The sequence below is a fragment of the Ahaetulla prasina genome, chromosome 1 (assembly GCF_028640845.1).
Source record: "Ahaetulla prasina isolate Xishuangbanna chromosome 1, ASM2864084v1, whole genome shotgun sequence".
NCBI classification, from domain to species: Eukaryota; Metazoa; Chordata; class Lepidosauria; order Squamata; family Colubridae; genus Ahaetulla; species Ahaetulla prasina.
In genome coordinates this window covers 31,237,319-31,258,993 of record NC_080539.1, presented here as the reverse complement: position 1 = coordinate 31,258,993, position 21,675 = coordinate 31,237,319, and the positions used below count along the sequence as shown (strand labels likewise).

Below are 21,675 nucleotides of genomic sequence, written 5' to 3'. Positions count from 1 at the left end.
TTAATATTTTCCCCACAATAGCAATGTTTTGTGATTCATTGGATTGAGGGTGAGTAACTGGCCCAAAAGACACCTAACCAGCTTTCATGGCACTAGAACTCCCCATCTCCTGGTTTCTAGGCCAACACTTTAATCACTACACCAAAATTTGCATGACCCATAGTAGAAACAACACTTTGTTTTGTTTGTTTGTTTGTACAATTGATATGACCACCTATCTTAAAAGACAACTCTGGATGGCTCACAGCCACAATAAAATTCCAGAACTATTTTTTTTAAACCATAAAAACACAACCAAGACCCTATGCTTTGTTCATCCCCTTGAGATGTCCCAACAACCAACCCAAGACATCCTTATTCTACTCTAGTGTATGGATAGAAAGCCAGGTCTTGATGACCTTCCAGAAGGCTAAAAGATTGGGCACCTGCCAGATCATGGGGTGAGAGTGTTCCATAAAAGAACAGCAGCCACTAAAAATGTGGCTTCTGAGGTGCCACTATAAGACAACATTTCAGGCAAGTGTTGCCTATTGAAAAATGGCTATCTATCCAATCTGATAGGAAGGGGAGATGCTTTAGGAAGAAACAGCCCTGCAAGTAACTTGTCCCCATGCCATGTAGGTCTTTAAAAATGATAACCACCATATTGAATTGCACTTAGAAGGAAACTAAGAGCCAATGCAGCTTATACAAGTGCAATGTGGGTGAATCTAAAAGTGCCCAGCTTCCATGATTCAGTATGGAATCTCTTTCCTTAAGGTGGTTGAAATGCTCTCATATACTTTTTAGGTTGGAAAAAATGAACTATGATATATATGAACTAGTTCAGTCATGCAGTATAACCACATATGCACCCATGTTCAAGTGGTATGACAAAAGGCTCTAGGTATATATTGATTTAGGCACGTAAAGCTTTTCTGCATCCAAGCCAAAGATGAAGGAAAAGTTATTCAACATGAACTTTCTGTACATATCCTGCAATCCTATGATTGGTATTATAATCATGAGTCTTTTGTTTTCATTAAATAGCGAAGTATTCTAACCTGGGAGAGGGAGAAGGGAGAGATGTGCAGTGACCTGACATATTTGCTACTTAATGTTGAGTACACCCTTATCATTGGCTTCCATAACTCAACCTCTCAGATTCCTCTTATGGTATTTATAGCCCTTGGTGTTATTTCCGGATCTGCTCTAGCTTTTTTTTTTCTAGCCACAGCATTCCCATTTGGTGATTCAGCAGCTCCTGAGCCATTTGGATGCGAACAGCAAAAGTGCTGCCACTGTGCGGGCAGGGATAGTTGAGGTCCTCTCAGAAGCAGCCATCATTGCAGCCTCTGGATCTGTTGGTAAGCAGCCTGGATGACCTTCAATGTCAAATGATAAATCTTTATTGTCAGTGAACAACATATGTACAATGAGATAGGTAGAGCTCCCTCAGTGTGCACACACACACACACACACCCCAACACAATACAACTCACAGTGAAGACAGAAAATCCCTAACCCAATAAATCGTATTAACAAAACACCCATTCCTATTGCACCAATGTGAACATGTTACACATTGCGCTGGCCCTGCAAGTCCATCATACTACGTAGTTATGATATTATTTCACATTCAGGAGTCTGACAGCCCACGGATAAAAACTGTACTTCAGCCTGTTTGTGTAGCTAGCTCCTCCTCCTTCCCGATGGTAGGAAGGTAAAGAAGTGGTGACCAGGGTGAAAGTCGTCCCTGAAAAAGGGTTATCTCTTCAAGAATCAAAGTTCTTAAATTCCCAAAACTGAATTTCCCAAAATGCTAGTTAATGTACGGATCAACCTATTTGGAGACAGAAGCCTAGATGGGTCAATTAAAAAGATTGATCAAGAATTGTTCTTTGGGAGATATTTCAGAATAGCCAAAACTAGACATGTAAGAGCAGCCTGATGGATGAACTGGATTTTTAAGATGAAAATAAGTACATATTACTTTTAACAATAGGGGCCTTTTTAAAAAAAAACAGCGATGGGACTTATAGGGCAACACAAGTGAAAGTGCCAAGATTGGAGAACTAAAAGGAGAACATCAACTCTGTCCAGGAATTCTCATTTTTTCATCAAAATAGACTGGATAGTTCAATTGGAATATAAATGTATTCAAATCCTTAGGCAACATTCCTGTAACATTTAGTTCTGTGGCATTGGAGTCAATATGCACAGAAACCCACAAATATTCTTTCTTCCAAAGATATGTCGTGTGTTGCTTCTAGGACCAACTGTGCTGGAGGTGTTCAATACCCTTCTAAGGCAGCTGCGGCTGAGTATCGATTATGCCTTGACGGGTAGCTATGATTGTGTCATTGCTGGTGGCACCAAGATCATTAAGGAACATGAAGAAAGAATGTTCCAGGAGGCCATAATCAAGACCACAGGTATGCTAAATAACCCCAAGCATTGGCGCCATTTTTGCTTGGAAACTAGGAAGACAGGATGTTTGGTTTTATCTAGCGCTGCAGATGCTTCCTTCCCCATCAAAGGTTTCCATTAGTCTTGTAAATTAAAATGAATCCTGCCAACTCTTTATTTTATTTTTTTTAGTAATTTAGCAAAGAGACAATGATAGGAAAGAAACAGTAATTTTTCTTGAATACTGCATGTCTTGCTTTGATTCAGAGAGAAGGAAATCAAAGACATACAGTATATAAAACATACATTCACCAAAACACATAAGATCCTGGATGAGAATCTTCTGAAGCTTCTCAAATATCATGAGCCTATAAGCTTGTTTGTTTGTTTGTTTGTTTGTTTGTTTGTTTGTTTGTTTGTAAAGGATGAAAGTTATGATTGATCACCAACACTGCCAGTACATCAAAACTATACTTTAAACTGATATTTCAGATTTTTCTACATCTTTATGTATAGGAAACTAGCAACTACATATCATTAATTGTCTCCCAAACTCAACCAATCTCTACAGGTCCCTTCCACTGTGTAATTTTGGCAAAGCACAGCTCAGATGTGAAATTTCCATCTTTTGTTAATAGGTACAAGATCTGTCAGTTATGTGTCTTTGGTGTTGGAAGGAAAGAATAAATGTACTAATTTTTCTATAAGCATTCTCAGAAAAAAAAATCTTTCTAGGTTTTTAATCAAACTCCTTCACTACTGTTGATTTTTCTCATTACAGCAAAACCTGTAATGAAACTCCTCATCAGACTCCTCTTTAATTCTTTATCTTGTCTTTTAGTTGAATTAGAATTGTTTCCCTTAACACCCATTAGCCCCAGACAGGATGGCCTTTAGGTCGTGATTGAGAAATCCTGAATTAGAGTCAAGTCTGCAATCCTTTGTGTTACAGGAACTGTTTTATTAGATTTGCCTATGTTTAGCTACTTTTAAAAAAATTAACTCAGCCCTTTTCCTCCTTGATTGCTCACGGCACAGTAATAATTAGCAATAAAAAACAGTTTGAAACAATCAGCCTGTGCCTTCGGAAACCAAGTAAATTCCATATTAAAATAATGAAAAACCATGCTGAGCCATTTAAAGTCCCTAAGGGACTATTCTAGTCCTGCAATGGAATCAGAATCTTTCTAAGAATGGGTGAGGGAATGTTATTTGGATGCATGCTGTCTTTTTGCATGGCTCATAGCTCAGTATAACCCCTTGGGATATTTTTTAGGGCTAACTGGAGTTTCTAGGCCAGTGTTTCTCAGCTTTAGCCGTTTTAACATATGTGGACTTTTATCTCCCAGAATTCCCCAGCCAGCATTTCCAAGTAGAAGGATTTTGAGAAGCGCAACTTGGGGAAGACCTTGGTAAATTGTTGTAAATCTAAATAGACATTTCTAAATGAGTCCAAGTTGAACTGTATCTAAGATGACATCACATTTGCTTAGTCCAAGTTTTGTGCTAGAACAGAGGTCTCAAACTCTAGGCCCGAGGGCCGGATGCGGCCCGCAGGGTGCTTAGATCTGACCCGTGGGGCTGCCCTGGAAACAGCAAAGGACTGGCCTGCGGCGCCTCTGCCAGGGAAAACTGAGTTCAGGAGCCCATTTCCACTGGCAGAGCACTCAGGCTACCACAGGCACCCTGACACAAGTGACATTGAGCTGGCCACGCCCACACTGGCCCCCCAAGGTCAAACTCAACCCTGATGCGTCCCTCAGTGAAATCGAGTTTGACACCCCTGTGCCAGACAAGAACCATTCCTTGAAATTTGCACCAAAAGGCAAATGGAACTCTGGTGCCTTTATAATGAATAGACATTTAAACAATTCTAGAGCAGTTCGCTTGATCTGGAAGCAAGAGTTCAGTGTTAATATTCTTACTGCCTTCCAAGATAAAACTCCACAAATACTTAGTTGTGTTTTAGTCAAAAAAGCAATGGCAAGTTCTCTATTTTTTCCTAGATTTTTCACCCTTAGATACTCCAGAACTGCGCTAATTATGGGAAACTTTGGGACCAATCCACTAGCCTTGAGATTGGTGGGGAGGGTAAGGACCTAACCCTTCTCTTTTCCCTTTTAATAAGGTCTTTATATGGAACTTACATGGCTCTCTGTGCATGCTTTGCATGCCTCATACTAAAGCAGCAATGTGATGCAGTTTTGATACAAAAATGGTGTGACTCCCATAGCACAGGGAAAACATGGCTTTGGAGTTGGTAGCGAGAGCTCTGAACTAATTTCAGTGCTGTGTTACTTGGTTTTTAATCCATACAAGCAAGGTCAATTCTGCCAATAAATTATTGTCTTTGACATGACAGTCCCACCTTCCATTGTCAGTCATACGTAGTATACTTTGTAAGTGGAAGGATTACTCTGTGAAGCTGCTTACAGCCCCCCTTCACCCTTGCTTCCTGGCAAAGCTAAGGGAGGGTAAATTTGTGGCCTTTCCAAACGTTGCAGAACTGCATCTACTGTCACCCCAGCAAGTGTTAGTGGATGAAACAACAACAGCAATACTTGGTGGACCATACGTTGCCATCCATATCCGCTTTTAAAGTTAAATACTAGAAAAGTTTTAGAAGACTGGTACTTACTAAACCATGATGCCTGGGTTTCCTGATCTTTGTTGTATGGAAATAACAATAGCACTTAGACTTATATACTGTTGCATAGTGTTTTACAGCCCTCTCTAAGCAGTTTAACCAGTCAGTATATTGTCCCCAACAATCTGGGTTCTCATTTTACCGACCTCGGAAGGATGGAAGGCTGAGTCAATAATAGAGCAGCTTCCTTGGTAATGAGGGCAAAGCCCACCCCCGTACTTGCTTATTATAACGTTCTTGAAAGTCTGTTGGTTCTAATACAGAGCAGATTAAAAACTATTCTAAGGCTGCTCTATAGCTCTCACTAAGTCCCAAGTAACAAATGTTATGGGCACCCTCACATTAAAATCTACAACAGGGGAGTCAAATTCAAGGTCCGCGGGCCAGATTCGGCCCATGGGGTGCTTAGATCTGGCCCGCGGCGGCACCCTGGAAATAGCGAAGGATCAGCCCACAGTGCCTCTGCCAGTGAAGACAGAGCTCAGACCTTCCCAGACTCCGTTTTCGCTGGCAGAGGGCTGCAGGAGGATCCACCCCAGGCCCTCCCGGGCCACCACAGGTACCCCCGATATAAGTGATATTGAGCTGGCCACACCCAGGCTGACCACACACACGCACACCCTCTGAGGTCAAACACAACCCTGTTGTGGCCCTCAATGGAGTTCAACACCTCTGATCTAGAAGGAAAGCAGAAGATAATATTTTTTTACTCTTCACTTTTATGCACTGCATGGCCAGCAGAGGTCACAAGAGACTTTGGAATCCTTGAGCACCTGAGACAGAAAGAGAGAGAGAGAGAGAGAGAGAGAGAGAGAGAGAAGGAAAAGAAGAAATTGTTCAATGATTTCCTGAAGTTTGGGGGTTATAAGCAGGCAGTTCTTTAGGGAGAGATTTTGAAGCTGTCTCAATATTCAGCCTTGAATATTCTTCAGCTTAAGCATGCATCCTATTAATCCTGCCCAAGAGTCTGATCTAATTTATCTCAACCAGTTCTCCATAGTTTTACATCTGACCCAGGGGTTGACAACCTTGGCAACTTTTAAGACTTATGGACTTCAACTGCCAGAATTCCTCAGCCAGCTTTGCTGGCTGAGGAATTCTGGGAGTTGAAATCCACAAGTCTTAAAGTTGCCAAGGTTGGAGACACCTGATCTGGCGCATCAGGCTCGACTTATTAAAAAAGAGAGTGGAAAATATGGAACCATTTCAGAAGTGGTCCCAGTCTCTTTATTTTTCACAATTTCCTTCACTCTTTCTTCTTCCTTAAAAATACACATTTGCATATATGTCTACAGTATATACATAGATACTCATACAGGTAGTCCTCAACTTATGATCACAATTGAGCCCCAATTTTTGTCGCTAAGTGAGAAATTTGTTAAGTGAGTTCTGCCCCATTTTACGACTTTTCTTGCCACATTTGTTAAGTGAATCACTGCAGTTAAACTAATAACACAGTTGTTAAGTGAATTCAGTTTCCCCATTGACTTTGCCGGTCAGAAGGTTGCAGAAGGTAATCGCATGACGCATGATGCCGGGACGCCACAACCCTCATAAATGTGAGTCACTTGTCAAACATCCAAAGGTAAATCATGTGACAATGAGGACACAACAGCCGTAAGTCTGGAAAAAATGGCCATAAGTTGCTTTTCAGTGCTGTTGTAACTTCAAACAGCCATTAAGTGAACTGTTGTGAGTCGAGGACTACCTACACATTAAACCATTGAGAGGTGTGTTTAATTAATTAAGTGCTTTAGTAAAAGAGCACTTTATCATTGAAACGTTGATTGCCTTAATTTTTCTGCTGCATCTTTATTACTGAACCAAGATAGCTCAGGAAAAGGGCCATTTTTTTTAAAAAAAATGAAGAACCTGGCAATCTAGGTCAGTCCAAAGATCCAGCATTGTGTAGCTCTCCGCTGTCGATCCAGCATTACATTCATATAAGATTTAGAAGCAAGCAAGATTTAGAATAGAATAGAATAACAAGAGTTGGAAGGGACCTTAGAGGTCTTCTAGTCCAACCCCCTGCCCAGGCAGGAAACCCTATACCACTTCAGACAAATGGTTATCCAACATCTTCTTAAAAACTTCCAGCGTTGGGAGCATTCACAACTTCTGCAGGCAAGTTGTTCCACTTACTAATTGTTCTTGTATTAATTTGAACGTAGTATCTCCCCAGCAACTTGCACAGCAACTCATAGAAGGCCTGATCTCTTTTCCTTGGGCATCTGGTTTGTAGCTTTTCCTTCTGATTGGATAAGGAGGGTTTTTTTCCTGGCAGTAAGAAAATCTTGGTGAAAATCTATACTTCCTTGCCGGTTATTTTTTTTTTTTTTGGTCCTTTCTAGATTGGGTCCCCTCACCAGCTCCGTGCCTTTCCTCACCCCTACTAGACTATCTTGCATGCTTCTCCTGCTCTGTCTTTTCCCAGGTTCTTTTGCCAGCACTCTGCCCACCTATCAGAGGTCGGAGGTCATGCTGTTTATCATGAGCAAAGTTCCGCTTCCTTCTCTGCATCACCCTGTAGACATGGGCAAAGCTGGGTGAGGACAACACTCTTTTTCGCTCTCTTTTTTCCCTTTTCTTTTTCGTTTCCCTCCCTCTCTTTCCTTTCCTTCAGTCTAGACTTCCCCAACTTGGAACCCTCTAAGTATGTTGGATTATGATTCCATTATTATCACACTGCGATTGACTGTGCTATTTAATAATTATAGCTGTATTATTAAACACTGGAGGGCGCGGGTGTTAAACTTGTGTCATCCCCTTCGCTAAACCAGGCATGGGTGTGGCCAGTGTGCGACTCATCTGGCCTGCAGGCTGGGAGTTTTGACAGCCCTGCTGTAAGGGATGCCAATTTGGGGCAAGTTATTTTACTTTCACCCTTCTGTCTGTTTTTTCCTCTTTTTTTCAAGACCATTTTTAATAAGGTTTTTTTTAAATAATAATTTGCCATCTTAAGTGTCACAATGCAAAAATTGAATGGGAGGGTATTTTAATCCTAAAGGGCATATAAATTTTGTCCAAAAAATCTCCTAATTCCTTGTCCATCTTCATGTCCATCACATGTAATCCAAGCAGTTACTCATTAATTTCTAAGTCATGTTTCATGTATCTCTGTTTATGTAATTATTTAATTGAACAGAAAAGTGCAGGGAAATTGTGTATGTTTCAAGAAAAACTTTTTTTACCTACAGCATGTTTTCTAAGCTCTCATAATCTGTACCCAACATGCTTATCTAAAAGACAACTCTTTTAAAAAGGCAGCAGTAGAGAAAATAGAAGAAGGAACTATTTAAAAGTATATTTTTCCACAACTGGAAAAATCTGGATTTTTTTTATTAAAAATAATTTTGTTTCTGAGTTGTGGAATCTATACTTATGCTGGGCTACATCAGATTATCAAAAAATATAGGCTTCTGAGGAAGGGAACTTATTTCTGGGCTGTAACTGTTCTAGTTCATATGTTGTTTATGTTTGTTTATGTTTATTCAATTTCTATACCGCCCTTCTCCCAAAGGACTCAGGGCGGTTTACAGCCAACTAAGAACAACAAATACAAAAATTAAAAACAGATTTAAAAGAATAATTTAGATGGGCTGATTATACTAAAAACTATTAAAATCCCCATTAAAACTATTAGGCCAGTCCTGCACGATGGAATAAAAGAGTTTTCAACTCACGCCGGAAGGCCCGGAGGTCAGGGAGTTGGCGTATCCCTGGGGGTAGCTTGTTCCAGAGGGCTGGAGCCCCTGCAGAGAAGGCCCTCCCACTGGGGGTCGCCAGTCGACATTGTCTGGCCGACGGCACCCTGAGGAGACCCTCTCTGTGGGAGCGCACTGGTCGATGGGAGGCCACCAGTAGCAGGAGGCGGTCCCGTAAGTAACCCGGTCCTAAGCCATGGAGCGCTTTAAAGGTGAGAACCAACACCTTGAATTGCACCCGGAAGGCAACCGGAAACCAGTGCAGCCTGCGCAGGATAGGTGTTATATGGGAGCTTCGAGTCGCTCCCTCAGTCACCCGCGTGGCTGCATTCTGGACCAGTTGGAGCCTCCGGGTACTCTTCAAGGGGAGCCCCATGTAGAGAGCGTTGCAGTAATCCAGGCGGGAAGTGACGAGGGCGTGAGTGACTGTGCATAGGGAATCCCGGTCCAAGAAGGGACGTAACTGCCGTATCAGGCGTACCTGATAAAAAGCTCCTCTGGCGACGGCTGTCATATGTTCTTCTAATGACAGCCGTGCATCCAGAAGGACGCCTAGATTACAAACCTTCTCCGTGGGGGCCAAAGATTCGCCCCCCACAGTCAGCGATGGCCTCAGCTGATTATACCGGGATGCCGGCATCCACAGCCACTCGGTCTTGGCTGGATTGAGCTGGAGCCTGTTTTTCCCCATCCAGACCCATACGGCCTCCAGGCACCGGGACATCACTTTGACGGCTTCACTGGGGTGGTTTGGGGTGGAAATGTACAGCTGCGTATCGTCAGTGTACAGATGACACCTCACCCCAAAACCATGGATGATCTCACCCAGCGGCTTCATATAGATGTTGAACAAGAGGGGCGAGAGAACCGACCCCTGCGGCACCCCACATAAGAGGCACCTCGCGGCCGATCTCTGCCCCCCTGCCAACACTGGCTGCGATCGGTCGGAGAGGAAGGAGGAGAACCACCAAAAAACGGTGCCCCCCACTCCTAACCCCTCCAGCCGTCGCAGCAGGATACCATGGTCAATGGTATCAAAAGCCGCTGAGAGATCTAACAGGACCAGGGCAGAGGAACAACCCCTGTCCCGGGCCCTCCAGAATGCTCCTTGATGTCAATACCTCATCAAAAGCCCATATAGATCAGTGTTTCTTAATCTTGGCCACACGATTTTTGGACTTCAACTCCCAGAGTTCCCCAGCCATCCCTGCTGGGTTGAAATCCACACATTCAAATGGCCAAGGTTGAGAAATATTGATATAGATCTTTGCTAGCTTTCTCTAAATGATAATTTATATGAATTTCTGTTATAGCCAGAAAGGGGTACAAGCCAAACATAGAACTATCCGTTAATTGGACTTTAAGCCAAAACACAATTTTCTTTACTCTTATATCACCCCAGAGAGGATTATTAACGTATATTAACATTTTCTGAGGAAAATACTTAATATTCTGTTAACATAGCAGGAATTTTCACTAGAAAATTCAGTGAGCAGATTCAGGGATTGTCATCATCATTTAAGTCAAAGATTGGGAATCAACTCTGCTTAATAACCTGGAAAGCTGTGATAAGCAGTATAAAGTTTAAACGAGGATGAATAAATTTAGGAAGAACATTCTAGCAAATAGTATGGATAGATGGTATTGGAGGTTTATGAGGAGGTGAGTGCATTTACAGTTAGCATGATGAGTTAACTATTGCTGCTCTTGCTATTAGAATAGAATAGAATAGAATAGAATAGAATAGAATAGAATAGAATAGAATAGAATAGAATAGAATAGAATAGAATAGAATAGAATAGAATAGAATAGAATAGAATTTTATTGGCCAAGTGTGATTGGACACACAAGGAATTTGTCTTGGTGCATATTGGTGCATATTATTGATATACTTATGGGCACTGGCATGCAGAAGATAACTGATTAAGGGAGAGTTGATTATTATTATTGGACATTTGTTTATTATTTCCCACAAGACTAATAAAAGTAAAGACTCCTTCAATTTGAACTTGTCTCCTGACTAATTTATCAGTATGTCCAAGTAGTTGTCTTGACAGCAATATGGAAAGAGGTCACCTTTGCCCTCTTTTAAAATTGTTTTCAATTTTCCAGTCTATTCTATAATCCTGGCATTTTTGATAGTTTCCCTTATCATTACTAACCAGGTCTGTTCTACTATCCAGGCTTGGATTGTTTGGATTAAACCAAAGTTAATTAGTATCACATCTTCCAACCCTAAATAAATATTTATTTTTTGACTAGAAGAGTAATTTCTGTTATTGGCTGATCATAGGCCACCTTTCTACATAATGTGTCTTGTCAGAGAATTGTGAATTCTTTTTGGGAGGGGACAAGTAGCAAACATAAAAAAACAGGAAGTATCAACTCATTTCTGAATAGATTTTTACATGGAGATGTTGAAAAAGATTCATGTTTGAGTAGCTTGATGAAAAAGCTGATTTAGATATGCCAATTCGTAGTAGAATGTCTGTCCCTTTATAATATCTAATGGCACATGTTGTGAATTGGGTGTGTAGAAGTCCATCCAATTAGAAATTCCTGGCTCTTTAGATCAAGATGTTTTTCTTTCATGAGGTTGGTTTGCAGAGGGGAGGGTGAGGGAAATGACTCTGACCAATATTAACTTTTTCAAAATTTATCCATAGTGCTTATGTTGCCAGAGAAAAGGGCACTTCTATTTCTCAATAATGTAAAAAGCAATTAGTTGAACAGGAATTGGCTATGGGTCATAGAGAATTGGGCAGAAAAAGCAGTAATCTTTTTGAACAGGTTTATGACATATGAGAGAAGTTGTAGCAATAGCTGATAGAATATTTTGCTGCATGGTAGGCAATCTAGTTCCCACATCCCTTTTCTATAACCCCTGGAGTTAGAGCAGAGGTCCCCAAACTTGGCAGCTTTAAGACTTGTGGACTTCCAGCTCCCAGAATTCTCCAGCCAGCTATGCTTAAGGGAGAGCTATGCTGGCTGGAGAATTCTGGGAGTTGAAGTCCACAAGTCTTAAAGCTGCCAAGTTTGAAGACCTCTGAGTTAGAGGAAACTCTAGTTTAGAGCTGCTAGAAATCAAGGGGACAAACTCTGTTTTTTCAAAACATTGAAAGTGGTGGGAAGGACCAGTTGGTATGACGGCATTCCTCACCATACTCCATTCACATTAGCACATCTGCTTTGGTGACCCTTTCCTCCTGTCTGCTTGCTTCACCCACATAACCACAGCAGGTTCAGATTCTCCCCACCCTGTGGCTGGAGGAATGTTATTTTGCTGCCTGATGATACATCCTTATAAGAGGTTGTGTGTGTTTGGTTATGTTTCATACACAATTTCATTCCCAGCTGATGATTTTCTTATTCATCTTGTCCTGATTTTGGTTGGCCTTTAGTTTTGTAGGCTGTCTTTTTTCCATGTGGCTTCAATCTTGAGTGTTTATCTTTTTTCTCTCTCTCTCTTTTTTAGGGAGAACAGGAATCGATTGACGCAGATCATGTTGCTAAAATCTCTCCTGCAGGTATGTGAAAGAGATGTTCCATTTTCATGTGAGGTTTGCAGAGGAAAAATAGATACCTCATTTGTATAAGAAATGATGTACCTTTCGGCCTACTAAAATTCACGTCTGTAACCTTTAACTGGGCGAAATGGTGCATCGTAGGACAAAACCTCCTGAACCGAGGAACTTCAGATGGGCTAACTTACAGAATGTGTTCAAAATCCAGGATCTCTGACTCCCATGCAATTGAAATTTTGGGGATTTTATAAAATATTTATGGCATAAATAAATAATCATAAAGCATTTTATGATATAGTACAAAATGTCATAAAATAATTCCTGTGGTCAAATCTTGATGTTTGACTGCTATGCAGTTCAGCATGAGGTACTTTCGATACATCTGATTATCTCCCTGAATTTTAAAGAACTTTTCAAGTACATTAAAAGCTCTACCTTTGTTGAAGGCATTGAGGAATCTAGTAAGGAAATATTTCTGAAACAAGGACCCAAGGAGTCATTGTTTTTCTAATAACACATTAAAACTAAATTAGGGTTAACAAAAGGCAGTTACTGTATTTCTACAACTTGCTGTGCCTACCACTTCTCTCCCACATGCTAAACTACAAATCATCCAATACCATTTTAACCTAGACTAACATGTGAAACCAACCATGGCATGGCTAGTCTAGTGAAGAGAAGGACCAGGGGAGACATGATAGCAGTGTTCCAATATTTGAGGGGCTGCCACAAAGAGGAAGTGGTCAAGCTATTTCCAAAGCACCTGAAGGCCAGACAAGGAATAATGGATGGTAACTGATCAAGGAGAGATTCAACCTAGAAATAAGGAGAAATTTTCTGACAGTGAGAACAATCAACCAATGGAACAACTTGCCTTCAGAAGTTGTGGGATCTTCATCACTGGAGACTTTTAGAAAGAGACTGGACTGCCATCTGTCAGAAATGGTGTAGGGTCTCCTGCTTGGGTGGGGGGTTGGACTGGATGACCTACAAGGTCCCTTCCAACTTCGTTAATCTAATTTAATCTAATCAAACTTAACCACTGTATCTCTGACGCACAAATTAAATCTAGACAAATTAAGACTTTGAAAAAGAAATTAGAAAGAATGGGAGATGGTTGTTTTAGCAATATCTTGGCTGCTCTAGCTGTCATTATTGAGTGCATTGTGAACAAACTGCTGAGTATTGATTAATGGAGAGGCTCTCTATGGAACCTGCAGGTTTCCACTGGTTTCCAGTGCAGTAACATGCTCACAGCCCTTCCCAGCTCCTTCCTGGACAGGCTCTTGTCAGCTACATTAATGGAGGATGCAGAGATTCGCCTTTTTGTTCTGCAGATTCTCATCAGCTTCATTGATCGCCATGGAACTAAGCACAAATTTCAGACAATCAGGTTTGCGGTCCATTTTTTTTTCTTGTGATAGAGAGAAGATGCTATAGGAGATGGAAAAGTATCATAGATAATTTTACTATAAGCCATGTGAGTACATATTGGTCTCCTTCTGTTTTCCTAAGTAGAAACTGCATGATATCCTGTTCGCTGTTGCAATGGCCTTCTAGCAAGTCTAAAGATTATGGCATTTATTTGAACCAAAGTTTCATTTCAGCAGTTCTGAATGCAGAGATTAAATGTAGCTGTATCAAAAAGAATAGAAATATATGCAGAGAATATTTATCCAAAAAGGTTTTTTCTTCTCCCCTAATATTGCTCAGTGGTAGAATTTCCCTTGAATGCTTTTTCATCATGATTGGTCAAATGAACAAGGCTGTCAATTGGTAATCACATAATAACATTGTGACTACATGCTGTCATTCTTCCAGGTTGTCTACATGATAATGATGGTGTGGAGAGCACCAGACATATTTGTCCCAGTTACCCTGTTGATAAGAATTGTTTTACAGTTGTTGTTCTGAATTAAAATTTGTGAGGGATTAAGATTATGACTTACTTACTCAGGTATCCTTCCTTCACAGGGTTTATTATATAATTTTGCTGAGAATTTTCTTTGATTGATAACACCACTGTAATTTTTCCATTCCCTTTGATGATTAGAAAGGGTAGACTATGGAAAAAAATGTTGTAGCATTAGAGAAGGTAAAATACAAATAAATTTTTACATTAAGGAGACTGGAAGCTACTTCTTTATGAGTTTTTCATTCTATTCTATTCCTTTCCTTTCTCTATTTCTTTCTTTGTCTTTTTTTCAGTAATTACTTTTCTTACTTTTAATACTTTATTTACTTTATTTATTTATTTATTTATTTATAACTTTTTTAATAATTTAATTTCTATACCGCCCTTCTCTCGAAGGACTCAGGGTGGTTTACAGCCATATTAAAACACATGAAATACACAATATAAATCACAAATTTAAAAATTAATTTAAAACGAAATATTTAACAGACCTAATTAACTAATTTATAATTTAAATTATAATTTAATAATTATAAGTAGCTCTTACTCTTAACTTCCAAAATTTATATTGTTCCTATTTTGCTAAATTTTTATTTGATTAAAAAAAATATATGCATAAAAATGTAATTCCACCATTCCTTGAAATAACCTGTGAGGTGCTAAAAAGGAAGAGAGACAATCTTCCCCACCTTTTCGTTATGTCCTGCTTCCATGTTCACACACCCCTATTTAATTTTTTTCTCATTTTTTTTTCTGCACAGCACTATCAGTGATATCTCCATCCTGAAGCTGAAAGTGGACAAATGTTCACGCCAAGATACTGTCTTCATGAAAAAGGTATTGAGGACTTGCCAAACACTCTGTTAAATAAAAAGGATAGGGATTGATTGGTTGTAGTCACTAGCAGGATATGATAAACCTGCAAAAAGCACCATATGATAAACCATACTAAAGCAGGGGTGTCAAACTCTATTTCATTGAGGGCCACCTCAGAGTTGTGTTTGACCGCGGGAAGGCGTGGCCAGGGGAGCCGTGACCAGCTTGATGTCACTTCTGTCACAACGGCCTCCTGCAGCCCTCTGCCAGCGAAAATAGAGCTCAGGGGGCTGTATGCACCACCACCCTTGAGCTCCATTTTCGCTAGCAGAGGGCTGCAGAAGTCTGTCATGGCTGAAAACAGACCTGCCCTCCCGAGCTCCATTTTCACTGGCAGAGGCACCATGGGCTGGTCCTTCACAGGGTGGCTCTGTGGGCCAGATTTAAGCATCCGTGGGCTGGATCTGGCCCGCAGGCCTTGAGTTTGACATCTGTGTGCTAAAGTAATGTAAAAGCATTGCCTTCAATGCTTCAATGAAATGGCAACTTCCTCATAAAAAGCTATGTTATATTTGTTCACAGCACTCCCAGCAGCTGTATCGACACATTTATTTCACTTGCAAGGAAGACAATAATAGTCGTACTCACTATGAGGCTGTCTACAGTCTGCTGGCACTCATCAGCATTGAACTGGCCAATGAAGAGGTGGTAGTGGACCTCATCCGGTTGGTTTTGGCCATACAGGTATGTGCAGGCTGAAGAATCTTCCATCTCCCTAGCAGGAAGGATAGAAAGGAACCTCCAAGGAAGACAAGATTATATCTCAGGTGGCAAATCGCAAGCAGGTTTATAAGGGCTACTACTAAACTTAGATATGGAAATCTGTAGAGATTCTCAGTCATCCAAGTCATGGTTGTCCCAAAGGTGTTTTTACAAGAGCTTCTCATCCAAGGTGCTTCTTCAACTCTGACAGGATGGTGGGGAATGGAAGGATTTATATTCCTTGCTGACAGATAGTAATCTGCATCCTTTTTGAGGGTTGTTGAAGCACTTGGAGGTTTATCTGTGTCCTCAGAGTCACCGGAGTTCTGCTCCTGGTTCCTGTAGTCTGCAATTTTTTCCCTCTGGAAATCCATTCCTACTCCCACGCCATACAAAGGGTGTTCATCCAAAATTGTATTGCTAAAATGATATAAATCCTTCCATTCCCCACCATCCTGTCAGAGCTGAAGCTTTTTGGATGAGAAGTGTAATGTGTTCAAAAGAAAAAACAACAAAGTCCAGTTGCCTCCTGAAAAAAGCATCTTTGGGTTAGATATGGAAGATAATTCTGTTTTGGAGATACCTAGCAAATACTCTTATGAAATTTACTAGCAATAACTTAGAAGCCTGTCCTTTCACTAGCAATAATGAGTGGTGCTGCAGTGGTTAGAATGCAAACTAACTCTGCCCACTGCCAGGAGTTCAGTCCTAACTGGCTCAAGGTTGACTCAGCCTTCCATCTTCTGAGGTCACTAAATGAGGATCCAGATCGTTGGGGGCAATATGCTGACATTGTAAACCACTCAAAGAGTGTTGTAAAGCACTATGGAGTGGTATATACAGTAAGTGTAAGTGCTAATGCTAATAGCCTTAAAAAGCTGTTCCAGAATTTTTAAACAATGAAAAGCTATTCATATTCAAATGCTAACAGTGACACTGAGATCAGCAAAATAATTTATATTTCTGTTACAATTTGTTCTTGCCCAGACTTTCCCTTAATTAAGAAAATATGTACCTCTACCCCTCCTGCTTCAGACAAATTGTATTGATTGCAAAAACGCAGCGTGTGTTGTAATGGACTTGTATTGATGTGCTGCAACAAATCCAAGCAAAGAAAAGAAGTCTTGATAACTCTGATATATGTTTTGACTGAACATCTTCAAGCTTTGTTCCTGGAGAAATTGGCATAAGTGAATTCTAAATATACCGATCCCTTCAAAAACAGCTTCCCCCGCCAAATGCATTGAACTGCAATTTGTGTCCTCATTTCAACCTTACATATCTGGAGGCCAAAAGCTGGTGAACTCATGTTTTACAATTTGTTAAATACTATACCTTTTAGCCTATTGGATCTAAAAGTAAAATGTGCTTCAGAGATCATAGGGAGACAAATATATTACCTCTCTGCAATTCCTTAAATAAATACGGTATGCCTTTTCTTGGGATTCCCCAATAAGTTTTGCCTTTGAATCCAAAATGACGTAGAGTCCTCTTAAACATACTCTGCAGATCCTTATCACAATCACTTACTGCCTCCTTTTGCACATGGTAGCTATGACATGGGAGTGAACTGGCACGGCACGAGTGACAAGTGAATCGAAATAGAGCAGGCAGCAGCCATAGCCACGGAGGCCTTGCCTCAACTGCATCTTTTCCTGGACCCGAAGGCCTTGCTCATGGTCACTCGTGCCTTGTTCATTTCCCATTTGGATTACTGTAATACACTCTGTATGGCGCTACCCTTGAAGACCATCGGGCACTTCATGACCATCATTGGGCACTTCAAGACCGTCAAGTCTAGCATGAAACAGCACACACAGCAATGGGTACCCCTAGGTTTGCACAAGTAACATCTTTTTTGTGCAAGCTACACTGGCTTCCACTTTCTTTCCACAGGCAATTCAAGGTGCTAATTAAAGCATATCACATGGCAATGGAATATGACACAAGGCCAGGTTACCTGCAGGACTGCCTTTCTCTACCAGGCCAGATAGGGTGGGCGCATTTCCTAGGCCCTTCCCCAAAATATTGCCATCTGATGGGAGCTAAGAAGTGTTCCCTTTCTGTGGCAGCCCCTGCCCGCTGAAGGCTTCTACCCTCTTAGCCTTCCATTAGGCTTTGAAGACTTGGCTTTTCTTCTAAGCACTGGGATAAGACTGGATGATTGCACATTAGAAGTTTGACTTGGCGCCAGGTTTTTGTTGTTTTTAATGTTTCAGTCTGTTTAGTTTTATAGTTTTAATATGGTTTTACATGTTGCTTTAACTTTTAATTGAGAGCCACCCAGAATTGGTTAGAAGATGGGTGGCTATATAAATCTTTTAAATAAATAAATAAATAACTATCCCATATGCTACACACCCATATTTACTCTTCTTCACATTGTACTTAGATTCCATCTGATTATAGGAGATGTATTTATTTAATGCAATTTAATACAATTTAGAGGCTACCCTGAATCCATATGACTCCGGCCGGCTTCTGTTTTTTAAAAGTAGGAAGAATTTAAAAAGAAACAGATCACCAGCATCTAGTGTGGGAAGAGGTCAAGTATGCATGGTTTTTTTTGTTGTTTTTTTTTACCCCAGCCCTTCTTGGATTCATTAGATTCCTTGAAGAAGCAATTTGCAAAAGTTTCTTGGGGAGTTGGATCTGTTATGCAATTCGTGCCAATTACTGTAAAATGCTCTTAAATGCTAACAATATAACGTAATTCGAACCACAAAGATAAAGCATATGAATTTCAAAAAAGAAAAAGAAAATATTTAATAAAGTCGGGTAGTTGTGGCAGTTTTGATCTGTTAAAATAGAGTTGATGAAGGCATTAATCCAATGCATGCTCAGGTTCAATAATGATTGTGCCCACAGAACTACACTTGTAGATATCTCAGCCACCTCTCTTCTTCTTTTTTTTTTATTTACATTTATATCCCGCCCTTCTCCGAAGACTCAGGGCGGCTTACATTGTGTAAGGCAATAGTCTCATTCTATTTGTATATTTATATACAAAGTCAACTTATTGCCCCCCCAACAATCTGGGTCCTCATTTTACCTACCTTATAAAGGATGGAAGGCTGAGTCAACCTTGGGCCTGGTGGGACTAGAACGTGCAGTAATTGCAGGCAGCTGTGTTTAATAACAGGCTTCTTACAGCCTGAGCCGCGGCCCTTGGTCTACGTACCTTAGCTCCTTAGTGTTGTCATCACTTGTCTACTAGAACAGGGGTCTCCAACCTTGGCAACTTTAAGACTTGTGGACTTCAACTCCCAGAGTTCCTCAGCCAGCTTTTCTGGCTGAGGAACTCTGGGAGTTGAAGTCCACAAGTCTTAAAGTTGCCACAGTTGGAGACCTCTGTACTAGAAGATGACTACTCCTGGTGTCCTCCCCCTAATCCTGGAAAGTAAAACTACAACAACAAACAAATGATATATTACAAGCACTCCTTGTTTTGTGACCACAATTGTGACCGGCAGTATCATTAAGTAAAGCAGTTGCTACTTGAAACCATCACTGGGCTTATGACCTTACTTCAACTTTCCTTTGCTTTGCAGACTTGCAAAGGTCATAAATGCAAGGACTGACGGTCACAAAGTTACTTTTTCTTCACCATCATAACTATGAGCAGTCACTAAATGAGGACTATCTGTAATAAAAAGGAAATAGATTTTATAGCGTCACTCCTAGCCCTATGTGTACCTGGGAAACCCAGCCCCTTTGGTTTGAAAGAGAGATCAATCCCATCACAAGTACAAAATCCAGAAATGGTTTCCAAATGAAAACAAAATTAGATACGTTCTTTTCTTTAAATAATACAATCAGTTTGAGCATTTGTACTATTTTTCTTGTTGCGGAATATAGTATATATTTCTGTTTGCACTTACTAATCTTTATAGACTATCACCATTTATGTTGCCAAAATTCACTAGACTCTTTCAAATTCTTTAATCTTAAAGGCAAAAATTCTTTTTCTGATAAATTAATTTAAAAAATTGATACCGAGAGATCAATCCAAATAATAAATAGAATCAGAGTTAAATTTAAATATGCATGTCATATGAAAAGTGATCTTATGCAATACTTCCATCTACTTTTTATCCATCCTTTCAAAGGTAACATTTTTCCTGAAACAGATTTTCCTCCATTCTTCTCAGACCCTCCAAGATTTAGGCCAGTTAATTCTGAGGCCATTCCCAACTACTCTCTTGGTTTTAAGATATATTTTTTTCTTTGTTTCTGGTGGAATTTGGGTGATTGGCTTAATATACCTTCAGACTCTGATGCCAATACAGAGTCAGTGTCCAAGATGAGTGAATGTAGACTGAAACTCAGACGTGTCTGGCTGTCAGTGAGCATGGGGGTTGGGGGAGCTTGCTTGTCCTTTCACTACAATGCTGCTGTCCTGTTGGCAGGAACTGGCCCAGGTGAACGAGGATAACCTGCCGTTGTACAGCCGCTGTGCCCTGTACGCCCTTGGAGCTGCCTACCTGAACCTGATTAGCCAACTGACCACTGTGCCTGCCTTTTGCCAGCATATTCATGAGGTCTGCCGCTTGTCCTTACCTTTGCTTACCTGTCCTTTAACTGTTAGAATAGAATAGAATTCTTTATTGGCCAAGTGTGATTGGACACACAAGAAATTTGTCTTTGGTGCATATGCTCTCAGTGTACATAAAAAGAAAAGATACATTCGTCAAGAATCATAAGTTACAACACTTAATGATAGTCACAGGGTACAAATAAGCAATCGAGAAACAATATCAATATAAATCGTAAGGATACAAGCAACAACATTACAGTCATATAGTCATAAGTGGGAGGAGATGGGTGATAGGATGAAAAGACTAATAGTAATAGTAATACAGCCATAGTGAATAGTTTGACAGTGTTGAGGGAATTATTTGTTTAGCAGAGTGATGGCCTTCGGGAAAAAACTGTTCTTGTGTCTAGTTGTCTTGGTGTGCAGTGCTCTATAACGTCTTTTTGAGGGTAGGAGTTGAAACAATTTATGTCCAGGATGCGAGGGGTCTGTAAATATTTTCACAGCCCACTTTTTGACTCATGCAGTATACAGGTCCTCGGTGGAAGGCAGGTTGGTGGCAATTGTTTTTTCTGCAGTTCTAATTATCCTCTGAAGTCTGTGTTTTTCTTGTTGGGTTGCAGAACCAAACCAGACAGTTATAGAGGTGCAGATGACAGACTCAATAATTCCTCTGTAGAACTGTATCAGCAGCTGCTGCTGTTGTTTTTCTACCAGGAAATTTCCTTCAGCTTGGTCCAAATAGATTGGTTGACAATTCTAGGAGTTATAGTCCAAAACTTTAGAGCACACAGTGTCATAAGAATATGAAGTCCCAGCACTCTATACCCTATAAAAACCAGTGGGGTTTTTAGGGAACCCACAAACACAACTTTCCCTGTTGTGATGCTCAGCCATGTTAGCTGAATTACCTACAGCCTCAAAGTATTCACATGTATGAGACATTTCTGAACTAAACCCATCCACCCAAAGCCTCGCTGGACATTTCCTGAAAAGTGCAATTGTCTTTTTTCTGTATCTCTTCTCAATGTATTATGATGCAGAATCATCACATAAGTGGTTTCCTGCCGTTGCATTGCATCATTGCCTGTTTCATATGGAAGAAAGAGATTCTGAAGCACCAACTTTTATCAACTTTCAGCTATATGTGATTAAGGACTGTGTGTATAAGTGGCTTTATCAACAACAGCATATTGGAAATTGTTACGGGGCTCCCAGATTTGATATACTGAGAACTCAATTTGCTAACCCAGTAGTACTAAACAAGAGATTCCTGAATAGCAGTGCTCTCCTGACTCTTTAATTCATTCTGTGCATCTCTTAGTCTTGCACTGGAGCAATGATGGCATCCAGTAATATTTAGACATACATTAGAGACTAGT

The 21,675-nt window shown here is 40.4% G+C and overlaps 1 protein-coding gene across 6 annotated transcripts in view; it reads left to right on the top strand.

Moving 5' to 3' along the window:
* The window catches only part of EFR3B (EFR3 homolog B), a 140,296-nt gene that overhangs the window by 109,955 nt on the left and 8,666 nt on the right, over window positions 1-21,675 (top strand). For 3 of the 6 annotated variants that reach the window (XM_058164742.1, XM_058164744.1, XM_058164741.1), the window contains exons 9-16: window positions 1,211-1,346; window positions 2,253-2,414; window positions 7,470-7,581; window positions 12,215-12,266; window positions 13,484-13,656; window positions 14,940-15,015; window positions 15,577-15,738; window positions 20,166-20,297. In XM_058164742.1, coding sequence (XP_058020725.1) covers window positions 1,211-1,346; window positions 2,253-2,414; window positions 7,470-7,581; window positions 12,215-12,266; window positions 13,484-13,656; window positions 14,940-15,015; window positions 15,577-15,738; window positions 20,166-20,297 — 1,005 coding nt within the window. The remainder of the gene's footprint in view (window positions 1-1,210; window positions 1,347-2,252; window positions 2,415-7,469; window positions 7,582-12,214; window positions 12,267-13,483; window positions 13,657-14,939; window positions 15,016-15,576; window positions 15,739-20,165; window positions 20,298-21,675) is intronic. The other 3 variants (XM_058164743.1, XM_058164745.1, XM_058164747.1) reach the window with 3 other exon arrangements.